At 50.6% G+C, this 11,991-nt stretch overlaps 1 protein-coding gene across 2 annotated transcripts in view; it reads left to right on the top strand.

Annotated features, from left to right (window-relative positions):
• Positions 1 to 10,336, top strand: part of LOC137308018 (protein mono-ADP-ribosyltransferase PARP14-like) — a 69,353-nt gene extending 59,017 nt beyond the window's left edge. For both annotated transcript variants that reach the window (XM_067976978.1, XM_067976976.1), the window contains exons 14-15: positions 2,809 to 2,977; positions 8,253 to 10,336. In XM_067976978.1, coding sequence (XP_067833079.1) covers positions 2,809 to 2,977; positions 8,253 to 8,539 — 456 coding nt within the window. In that variant the 3' untranslated portion in view covers positions 8,540 to 10,336. The remainder of the gene's footprint in view (positions 1 to 2,808; positions 2,978 to 8,252) is intronic.
• The last annotated feature ends 1,655 nt before the right edge of the window (positions 10,337 to 11,991 follow it).

Raw genomic sequence — 11,991 nt, 5'->3', positions numbered from 1 at the left:
GGCACCAGAGAGAGAGAGAGAGAGACAAGGCACCTGAGAGAGAGAGAGAGAAAAACAAGGCACCTGAGAGAGCGAGAGAGAGAGAGAGAGAAAAACAAGGCACCTGAGAGAGAGAGAAAGAGAGAAACAAAGCACCTGAGAGAGAGAGAGAGAGAGAAACAAGGCACCTGAGAGAGAGAAACAAGGCACCTGAGAGAGAGAGAGAGAGAGAGAGAGAAACAAGGCACCAGAGAGAGAGAGAGAGACAAGGCACCTGAGAGAGAGAGAGAGAAACAAGGCACCTGAGAGAGAGAGAGGGAGAGAGGGAAACAAGGAACCTGAGAGAGAGAGATGGAGAGAGAGAGAAACAAGGCATCTGAGAGAGAGAGAGAGAGAGAGAGAGAGAGAAACAAGGCACCTGAGAGAGAGAGAGAGAAACAAGGCACCTGAGAGAGAGAGAGAGAAACAAGGCACCTGAGAGAGAGAAAGAGAGAAACAAAGCACCTGAGAGAGAGAGAGAGAGAAACAAGGCACCTGAGAGAGAGAAACAAGGCACCTGAGAGAGAGAGAGAGAGAGAGAGAGAGAAACAAGGCACCTGAGAGAGAGAGAGAGAGAGAGAAACAAGGCACCAGAGAGAGAGAGAGAGAGAGAGACAAGGCACCTGAGAGAGAGAGAGGGAGAAACAAGGCACCTGAGAGAGAGAGAGAGAGAGAAACAAGGCACCTGAGAGAGAGAGAGAGGGAGAGAGGGAAACAATGAACCAGAGAAAGAGAGAGAAACAAGGCATCTGAGAGAGAGAGAGAGAGAGAGAAACAAGGCACCTGAGAGAGAGAGAGAGAAACAAGGCACCAGAGAGAGAGAGAGAGACAAGGCACCTGAGAGAGAGAGAGAGGGAGAAACAAGGCACCTGAGAGAGAGAGAGAGAGAGAGAGAAACAAGGCACCTGAGAGAGAGAGAGAGGGAGAGAGGGAAACAATGAAGCAGAGAAAGAGAGAGAGAGAGAGAAACAAGGCATCTGAGAGAGAGAGAGAGAGAGAGAGAAACAAGGCACCTGAGAGAGAGAGAGAGAGAGAGAGAAACAAGGCATCTGAGAGAGAGAGAGAGAGAGAGAGTAAAACAAGGCACCTGAAAGAGGGAGAGAGGGAAATAAGGAACCTGAGAGAGAGAGAGAGAGAGAGAAACAAGGCATCTTGAGAGAAAGAGAGAGAGAGAGAAACAAGGCACCTGAGAGAGAGAGAGAGAGAGAAACAAGGCACCTGAGAGAGAGAGAGAGAGAGAAACAAGGCACCTGAGAGAGAGAGAGAGAGAGAGGTGACAAGGGAATCTGTGCACTGAAGCAAACAGCAACATTTGGTGTTTGTTGTTTACCCTGGGCCTGCTACCTCCCGGATTGCTTTGCACAGAAGGCTGCATCTTTGTTCGACAAAATTATGGGTAGCTCGCGGCAGCAGAGGTCTGTAGTGGGCACAGGATACACTACTGCCGGGTGCTTATGTCGACGAGGACATTATTTCATAGAATCTTACAGCACAGAAGGAGGCCATTCAGCCCATCGTGCCTGTGCCGGCTCGTTGAAAGGGCTGTCCAGTTAGTCCCACTCCTCCCTGCTCTTTCCCCATTGTCCTGCAATTTTTTCCCCTTCAAGTATTTATCCAGTTCTTTTTTGAAAGTTGCTATTGAATCTGCCTCCACCGCCCTTTCAGGCAGTGCATTCCAGATCATCACAACTCGCTCCTCATCTCCCCTCTCTGGTTCTCTTGCCAATTATCTTAAATCTGTGTCCTTTGGTTACCGACCCTCCCGCCAGTGGAAACACATTCTCTCTATTTACTCTATCAAAACCCCTCATGATTTAGAACATCTCCATTAAACGTCTATTAAAATTTAAATTGAAAAGAAGACAATCACAAGGCACATTCTCGCTGGAAAAGAGAAGGGTGAGAGGTGATAGGATTGTTTTTTTAGGACTCTAAAGGGACTGGATAACGTAGGCCCCCGATAAGCTATTTCACCTTGTGCAGAACCAGAGGACACGGCCTGTGATTGAAAGGGGCGGCGGGGGGGGGTAAATTCATAACAAAATCTGCGGAAACAATATTTCAGTGAGCGAGTGACCGATCTGCGGAACAGGCTGCCTAGGGAGACGGTGGGAGCAGTTAGTATTGATTTATTCAAATGCAAATTAGATAGATTTCTTTCAGAAAATAACATTTCGGGAGAGAGTCTACGAGTAATTTGGGGACATGAGGTGTGGGAAGCGTAACAGGGCTCGGGAGGAACAGGTGGCTTTGGACCAATGGCTCCCCAAAAGCTCTCCACCACTGGGGGTTTTCCTCACCTCATGTCTGGGTCTGTTGGAGACTAATTGATGGAGATCGATTGCTCTGATCAGTCAACAACTCCATTATCATCGTGTCACACGGCGACCAGGGTGGGAGAAGGGGAACCAGACGGGCCCATGGTCTTTTTTTTTTCATCTGGCAATTCCTACCTTCCATAAATAAATGTGACCACGAAGCTGTTGGGTTGTCATAAAAACCCAGCACTGGTTCACTTTAGGGGAAGGAAACCAGCCGTCCTTACCCGGCCTGGCCTATATGTGACTCCCGTCCCCACACCAAACGCGGCCGACTCTTAACTGCCCTCTGAAGTGGCCTAGCAAGCCACCCAGTTGGCTCAAACGGTAGAAGACCAACTAGAGGGACCTTGGTCGTTTCTCGTCCGGCCAGTCCTGTGTTTCTAAAAGCAAATTAGCAGCTGCCAAAACCGTGAAAGTACACATGAAATCTTTTTGTATTAACTGTGGTCAATCTCTGCGTCGCCTGTAGATCGAAAGGATTCATAACGTTTGTCTGAAGCGTGCGTACCAGAAAAGGAAACTGGCCATGGAAGGTAGATGTGACGCAGAGGAGAAAGTTCTTTATCACCCCACGGACCGCGATGCCAGCTTGTCCATTGAGAACTACGGGTTTCACGGGAGCTGTACTCCCGTAAACGGTACGTATGACAGGGTGGCGTTGCTATTGTTCTCATATCATCACAGTGCTCTTCCCTCGGAGGATGGCGTGAAGCAGTGGAAGGATTCACGGACAGATTAACAGGCCACGACCTGAATGCTTCTGCCATCTTTATACCAGCCTGCGGGGGTCGTTAGCTGGTCCTACACAGCAGGACCCCACAACTCATACGACGAGGGGGTGGACCCCCATCGGGCAAGAATATCCCCGCTGGATGTCACTAAGAACATAAGAAATAGGAGCCTGCTCCACCATTCAGTCAGATCATGGCTGATCTTCGACCTCAACTCCACTTTCCCGCCCGATCCCCGTATCCCTTGATTCCCCTGGAGTCCAGAAATCTATCGATCTCAACCTTGAATACATTCAACGACTGAGCATCTGCAGCCCTCTGGGGTAGAGAATTCCAAAGATTCACCACCCTCTGAGTGAAGAAATTCCTCCTCATCTCAGTCTTAAATGGCCGACCCCTTATCCTGAGACTATGACCCCAAGTTCTAGACTCTCCAGCCAGGGGAAACAATCTCTCAGCATCTACCCTGCCAAACCCCCCTCAGAATCTTATATTTTTAATTGAGATCACCTCTCGTTCTTCTAAACTCCAGAGAGCATAGGCCCATTCTACTCAATCTCTCCTCATGGGATACAACCCTCTCACCCTGAGAATCAATCCAGTGAACCTTTGTCGCACCCCCTCCAAAGCAAGAATATCCTTCCTTCGGTAAGGAGACCAAAACTGTACACCCAGAATTCAGAGCCGGAGCTCGCCGGGACTGTCCGGAGTGGAGTTTGAACCCTGGATCTTCTGCCTCAAAGGCGGGAACGCCCCCCCCCCCACCCCCCCCCCTTGAAGGTTTAACGGAGACACAGAGAGCAGGAAGGGCCAATCCTAGATTAGTTGATCTCAGCATGTTGGGGGTTGGCGGTGGGGGGATTGGTACTGCTGTCCTCAGCTGTCCCAGGGTTAGGGATGGGGAAGAGTGATACCCACCAGGAAAGAAAAGGAAGAACTCCCATTTATACAGCACCTTTCACCACCTCAGGACACCCCAAATCCCTTTACAGCCAATGAAATACATTTTGAAGTGTAGTCACTGTTGTAGTGTAGGGAAACGCGGCAACCAATTTGCGCACAGCAAGATCCCACAAAAATCATTGCGCTAAATGACCAGATCACCTATTTTTTTCTAGTGATGTTGGTTGAGGGCTAAACAGGACACCGAGGAGAACTCCCCCCCCTGCTCTGCTTCCAATCGTGGCCGTGGGATCTTTTACATCCCACCTGAGAGGGGCAGACGGGGCCTGAGTCTCGCACGAAAGACCGCACCTCCGATTCAAAGGTGAGCGAGACAGCCACCGAGCCAAGGCAGGGGAGTTCGCCCAGCATCCTGGCCAACATTTATCTCTCAGCCGGCACCACCAAGAACAGATTATCTGGTCATTCATTTCATTGCTGTTTGTGGGATCTTGCTGTGCATAAATCGGCCGCCGCGTTTCCTACATTGCAACAGTGACCACACTTCAAAAGGACTTCGTTGGCTGTAAGGCGCTTTGGGGCGTCCTGAGGTGATGAAAGGCGCGATAGAAATGCAAGTCCTTTTTACGAGAAAGGATATTGATGCACAGGAGGAAGTGCGGGGAAGATTTACGAGGATGCTACCAGAATTGAGAGGCTGCAACTATCGGGGAAAGATTGAGGAGGCTGGGGCTCTTTTCTCTGGAAAAGGGAAGACCAAGAGGAGACCTGATCGAGGCTTTCAAGATTATGAAAGGGGTTCGACAGGGCGCACGTGGACAAACTGAGGGTGAGTCCAGAACAAGGGGGCGTAAATATCAGACGGTCACTAATGGATCAAATCAAGAATTTAGGAGGGATTTCTCTCACACAGGGAGGGATGGGAAGGTGGAACTCGCTGCCTCATGGAGTGGTGGAAGCAGATAGCATTGACGCAATTAAGGGGAGGCTTGATGCACACACGAGGGAGAAGGGAATAGCAACATAGGGACAGGAGGAGGCCATTCAGCCCCTCGAGCCTGTTCCGCCATTCAATTAGATCATGGCCGACCTGCATCTTAACTTCATTTGCTCCATAATCCCTTAATACCCTTGGCCTAACAAAAGTCTCAGTTTTGACATTTTCAATTGATCCCCAGCCTCGACAGCTTTTTGGGGGAGAGAGTTCCAGATTTCCACTCCCCTTTGTGTGAAGAAGTGCTTCCTGACATCACCCCTGAACGGCCCTGGCTCTAATTTTAAAGTTATGCCCCCCTTGTTCTGGACTCCCCCACCAGAGGAAATAGTTTCTCTCCATCGACCCTATCGAATCCTTTAATCGTCTTAAACACCTCGATTAGATCACCCCTTAATCGTCCATACTCGAGGGAATCCAAGCCTAGTCTATGCGACCTGTCCTCGTAATTTAACCCTTTTAGCCCCGGTATCATTCTGGTGAATCTACACTCCACCCCTCTCCAAGGGCCAATATATCCTTCCTGAGGTGCGGTGCCCAGAACTGAAGGCAGTCGCCCAGAACTAAAAGAGGTACACGGGGAGGCAGGGCGGGCAGAGGTCATTGGAGTGGGGAGGAGGCTGGTGTGGGGTATAAACACCAGCATAGGCCATTTGGGCCGAATGGCCTGTTTCGGTGCCGTAGATTCGATGTAAAATTGCTGTATGGGTCACATGTTCCACTGAAAACTGCTATGTAAACATTTCCTGTTGGGGATTCCTCCATGACGTTTCCCTGCGATGCCAGTGGGTGGCGCTCTAATGGGACGTTTCCATTCCATTTTAGCGCTTAGGGGAATGGGACTAACTGGAGTGCTGTTACACAGGCTCGATGGGCTGAATGGCCTCCTGTGTTGTAACCATTTTGTGATTTCCCGTCACGCTTGGCTGTCACGGCACCGCTCGTCCTGTGCAGCTTTGCCACCGTAAACATCGACTGTGCAAAGAGCTCCATCTGCTGTCTGAGCTTTGTAACTTTTTAAATTTCGATAAATTGCTGGCCTTTGTTGGGGTCAGGCTTTGCGGCGTCCCTTTTGATTTTAATGTTTCAGGCCTTGTTCATTTTGCAAATGGTGAGAAATTAGGGACTGTGGAGGGGCAGAGAGATTTGTCTATCCAGGTCATTAAAAGCCAGGTACAAAAATCAATTGAAAGGGCCAATGGAACGTTGACCTTTATCTCGATGGAAGATTGAATGCAGAGGGGAGGAAGTTATGCTTCAGTTGTACAGAGCCTTGAACAGTCCCCCATCTGGAGAGACTGCATTCAGTTCTGGAGCACCGCACCTCAGGATAGACATACTGGCCCTTGGAGGGGGCGCAGCGTAGATTCACCAGAATGACCCCGGGGCTAAAAGGGTTAAATTATAAGGACCGGTTGCACGGACTTGGCTTGTGTTCCCTCGAGTCTAGAAGATTGAGGGGTGATCTGATCGAGGTGTTTGAAATGATGAAGGGGTTCGATAGGGTAGGCAGAGAGAAACTACCTGAAAATTAAAGCCAGGTCATTCAAGAGTGAAAAGCAAAAAATACTGGAAATCGGAAATAAAAACAGAAAATGCTGGAGAAGCTCAGCAAGTGAGGCAGCGTCTGTGGAGAAAGAAACAGAGTCAACGTTTTCAGGTCGAAGACCTTTCGTCAGAACGCCAGTTAAGATATAGATCAAACATGATCTAATTGAATGGCGGAGCAGACCCAAGGGGCTGAATGGCCTCCTGCTGTTCCTCTATTCCTCTTCCTCCCAGCCAGTCCTGGATTCCAGCCACTCCTGTCAACGCCATAGAAACAAGAGCCTATATACACACACACAGAGACGGACAAACGCGCACACGCACGTACACACCACAAAAACACACGTACATAACGACCCACACACATACATACATACACAGGCGCGCACACACGCATGCACACACACGCACACTATCCAGCATGGGTGACCGACAGTGATGAGGAGCAGGAGTCCCTGCCTGATTGTTCTCTCTCCCTCCCCTGAGTCCAGGAACGCTGAGGCCTTCAGCACCCCATCCCGCTTGGGACCAGCTACCCAGGGACAGAACCTTGGATCTTTCCACTCTAGTCCTACGCCGTTACCCATTGAGGGACAGCGCGTGAGGAGCGGGGGGGTGGGGGGGAAGTTCAGCAGGACAACTCCAACCTAACAGAAGACATGGACAGACTCGCAGAGTGTGTGCGTGATTGGCAAATGAACTTCAATATAGATCAGCTTGAGGCTGTTCATTTTGACAGGAGGAATAAGGGAGCCACATTCTGCTTGAGAAATAAGAGTCTAAATGGAGAAGAGGAGCAAATGGATCTGGGGGTACAGATACACAAATCACTAAATATGGTGACGCAGGTTAACAAGGTCATTAAAAAATGCAAACCAAGCACTGGGGTTCGTTTCCAGAGGGATAGAATTCAAAAGCAGAGAAGTTATGTTAAACTTATACAGAACCTTGGTTAGACCGCACTTGGAGCACTGTGTACAGTTCTGGTCTCCATATCACACTTGGAGCACTGTGCACAGTTCTGGTCTCCATATCACACTTGGAGCACTGTGTACAGTTCTGGTCTCCATATCACACTTGGAGCACTGTGCACAGTTCTGGTCTCCATATCACACTTGGAGCACTGTGCAGTTCTGGTCTCCATATCACACTTGGAGCACTGTGTACAGTTCTGGTCTCCATATCACACTTGGAGCACTGTGTACAGTTCTGGTCTCCATATTACACTTGGAGCACTGTGCATAGTTCTGGTCTCCATATTACAAAAAGAGAAGACTGAGGGGTGACCTGATCGAGGTCTTTAAGATTATGAAAGGGTTCGATAGGGTAGACGTAGAGAAGATGTTTCCACTTGTGGGGGAGACCAGAACCAGGGGCCATAAATATAAGATAGTCACGAATAAATCCAATCGGGGAATTCAGGAGAAACTTCTTTACCCAGAGAGCGGTGAGAATGTGGAACTCGCTCCCACAAGGAGTGGTTGAGGTGAATAGTGTAGATGGATTTAAGGGGAAGCTCGATAAACACATGAGGGAGAAAGGAATAGAAGGATATGCTGATCGGGTGAGATGAAGTAGGGAGGGAGGAGGCTCGTGTGGAGCATAAACACCAGCATGGACCTGTTGGGCCGAATGGCCTGTTTCTGTGCTGTAAATTCTATGTAATTCCAACCTGTCAAAGTTTGGCCTGCGACGAGGGCCACCGGTTTTCGAATTAACATCGCTTCTCTGTTTCAGGATACAAGTACGGAAATGGCATGTATTTCACCGTGAACCCGCTGCACTCGCGTGACGCCGCTCTCGCTCGACGGGACAGAGACGAATACCGGTACGTGTACCAGTGCCGGGTTCTGGTGGGACAGTATACCCAGGGGGAGAAGGGGATGGATGCTCCGCCCCCTCGGTCGGGCTGGGACCCCACCGACCTCTACGACAGCGTGGTGGACCACCCCAGCTCGCCCTCCACGTTCGTGATCTTCCGAGGCGATCAGTCGTACCCTGAGTACTTAATCACGTTCAAGTAAAGACAACGCAAGTATCTTGATTCCCTGTTTATTCCTCAAAACCACATTCCCGGATTTTACGGACTCACGTGCGGTCTAGTAATAAGGCTTAGCCCACCTCTTTCAGACATTTTAGGGACGAAAAGACCAGGAGTTTAGGAACAGGAGGAGGCCATTCAGCCCCTCGAGCCTGTTCCTGCCATTCAATCAGATCATGGCTGATCTGTATCCTAGCTCTATCCACCCGCCTTGGGTCCATATCCCATAATACCCTAGGCTAGCAAAAACCTATCGATCTCGGATTTAAAGTGATTAATTGAGCTCGCATCTACTGCTTTTTGTGGGACAGAGTCCCTTTGTCCTAGACTCCCCCACCAGCGGAAAAAGTTTCCCTCTATCTACCCTATCAATTCCATTCCATGTTGGTTGATGGATAAATATTGGCCCCAGGACACCTGGGAGAACTCCCCCCTGCTCTTCTTCCAATAGCGGCCGTGGGATCTTTTACGTCCCACCCGAGAGGGGCAGACGGGGCCCTCGGTTTAAGGTCTCATCCCGAAAGACGGCGCCTCCAAGAGTACAGCGCTCCCTCAGTACCGACCCTCCGACAGTGGGGCACTCCCTCAGTACCGCCCCTCCGACAGTGCGGCGCTCCCTCAGTACTGCCCCTCCGACAGTGCGGCGCTCCCTCATTACTGCCCCTCTGGCAGTGCAGTGCTCCCTCAGTACTGACCCTCTGACAGTGCGGCACTCCCTCAGTACTGCCCCTCTGGCAGTACAGCGCTCCCTCAATACTGACCCTCTGACAGTGCGGCACTCCCTCAGTACTGCCCCTCCGACAGTGCAGTGCTCCCTCATTACTGCCCCTCCGACAGTGCGGCACTCCCTCAGTACCGCCCCTCCGACAGTGCGGCACTCCCTCAGTACTGCCCCTCCGACAGTGCAGTGCTCCCTCAGTACTGACCCTCTGACAGTGCGGCACTCCCTCAGTACTGCCCCTCTGGCAGTACAGCGCTCCCTCAATACTGACCCTCTGACAGTGTGGCACTCCCTCAGTACTGCCCCTCTGGCAGTGCAGTGCTCCCTCAGTACTGACCCTCTGACAGTGCGGCACTCCCTCAGTACTGCCCCTCTGGCAGTGCAGTGCTCCCTCAGTACTGACCCGCTGACAGTGCGGCACTCCCTCAGTACTGTCCCTCTGGCAGTACAGCGCTCCCTCAGTACTGACCCTCTGACAGTGCAGCGCTCCCTCAGTACTGACCCTCTGACAGTGCGGCACTCCCTCAGTACTGCCCCTCTGGCAGTGCAGCACTCCCTCAGTACTGCCCCTCTGGCAGTGCAGCGCTCCCTCAGTACTGCATAAGGGGATATTAGGACAGGTGACCAAAAGCTCGGTCAAAAAGGTAGGTTTTAAGGAGAGTCTTAAAGAAGGAGAGAGAGGTGGGGAGGTTTAGGGAGGGAATTCCAGAGCTTAGGGCCGAGGCAGCTGAAGGCACGGCCGCCAGTGGTGGAGCGATGAAAATCGGGGATGTGCAAGAGGCAAGAATTGGAGGAACACAGAGACCTTGGAGAGTTGTAGGGCTGGAGGAGGTTACAGAGATAGGGAGGGGGGCACTTGTGGAAATTAAACCCTGGGCTGTAACCCCTGGAACCGTTGAGGTCAGACCCTCCTCACCACCATTTATTGACCCATGTAAACAGCGTATTCTCAAGTATTGTACGAATCGTCTATAATTTACCTGTATTGCTTTGTAAAATCTTCTCTGACTCAAAGCCAAGTGTTAATCACTGTTGATTAATAAATCTGACATGAGGACAGTTCCCCTCCCTTGACTCCATCCTTTGTTGCACACTGCGGGGAGGATTTTGCACTGCAGTGCAGATACAGTGGTGTAGTGGTTCTGTTACTGGACCAACAATCCAGAGGCCTGGACTAATAATCGAGTAGATTATGATTTCAAATCCCACCATGACCGTTTGAGAATTTGCATTCAGTTTAAAAGAAAAGCTGGTAAGTGACCATGATACTGTTCTGATTGTTGTAAAAATCCAACTGGTTCACCACTGTCCTCTTAGAACATAAGAAATAGGAGTAGGCCATCCGGCCCCTCGAGCCTGCTCCGCCATTCAATCGGATCATGGCTGATCTTCAACCTCAGCTCCACTTTCCCGCCTAATCCCCATATTCCTTGATTCCCCTAGAGTCCAAAAATCTATTGATCTCAACCTTGAATATACTCAACGACTGAGCATCCACAGCCGTTTGGGGTAGAGAATTCCAAAGATTCACAGCCCTCTGAGTGAAGAAATTTCTCCTCATCTCAGTCCCAAATGTCCGACCCCTTATCCTGAGACTATGCCCCCTAGTTCCAGACTCTCCAGTCAGGGGAAACAGCGTTTCAGCATCTACCCTGTCAAGCCCTCTCAGAATCTTATATGTTTCAATGCGATCACCTCTCAATCTTCTAAACTCCAGAAAGTACAGGCCCATTCTATTCAACCTCTCCTCATAGGACAACCCTCTCATCCCAGGAATCAATCTAGTGAACCTTCATTGCACCTCCTCTCAGGCAAGTATATCCTTCCTTAGATAAGGAGACCAAAACTGTACACAGTACTCCAGGTCAGGTCTCACCAAAGCCCTGTACAATTGCAGCAAGAATTCCTTACTCTTGTACTCCAACCCCCTTGCAATAAAGGCCAACGTACCATTTGCCTTCCTAATTGCTTGCTGTACCTGCATGCTAACTTTCTGTGTTTCGTGTACAAGGACACCCAAATCCCTCTGAACACCAACATTTAATAGTTTCTCAGCATTTAAAAAATATTCTGTTTTTCCGTCCTCCCTTCCAAAGTGAATAACCTCACGTTTCCCCACATTATACTCCATCTGCCACCTTCTCACTCACTTAACCTGTCTACATCCCTTTGCAGACTCTTTGGGGGAAAAAAATTGGATGAGGGTCCGTTCTGAACGATGGATGCGCTACCACCCCGCGCCGAACGGACCCTCCGCAGGCAGCACGTGAAATCGGTGCTGCCTGCTACTTACCCTGAAATCTCGGTGCAGCCAGCGCAGCCCTCGCTGCTGAGAGGCTGCACAGAGAATGAGGAAGTTAAAAATGGGGCGTGAACAGCGCACGTCATCAGCTGCCTGCACTACTTAAAGGTGCAGGCACGTTTCCAACGGCAGATACACAGCCAAGGAGGAGAAGGGAGAACGGCATCGCGAGTGGCTGCGCCGGCAAGACAGCGGGCACCAAGATTCTCGGATGATGCTCTGGAGGCCCTGGTGGAAGGGGTGGACCGGAGGAGGGCAGCATCGTGCCCGCAGGGTGGCCGGAGACCGTCCAGACTACAGCTGCGTGGGCATTGGCAGGCCGTGGCACATGAGGTGAATTGCGAGGAGCATTGCAGCACGCACGTGGGTGCAGTGCCGCAAGAAATTTAATGACTTGACACGAGTGGTCAAG

This window comes from Heptranchias perlo, unplaced genomic scaffold (assembly GCF_035084215.1).
Source record: "Heptranchias perlo isolate sHepPer1 unplaced genomic scaffold, sHepPer1.hap1 HAP1_SCAFFOLD_118, whole genome shotgun sequence".
In the NCBI taxonomy this organism is placed as follows: domain Eukaryota; kingdom Metazoa; phylum Chordata; class Chondrichthyes; order Hexanchiformes; family Hexanchidae; genus Heptranchias; species Heptranchias perlo.
This window is presented reverse-complemented; position numbering and strand designations above follow the sequence as displayed.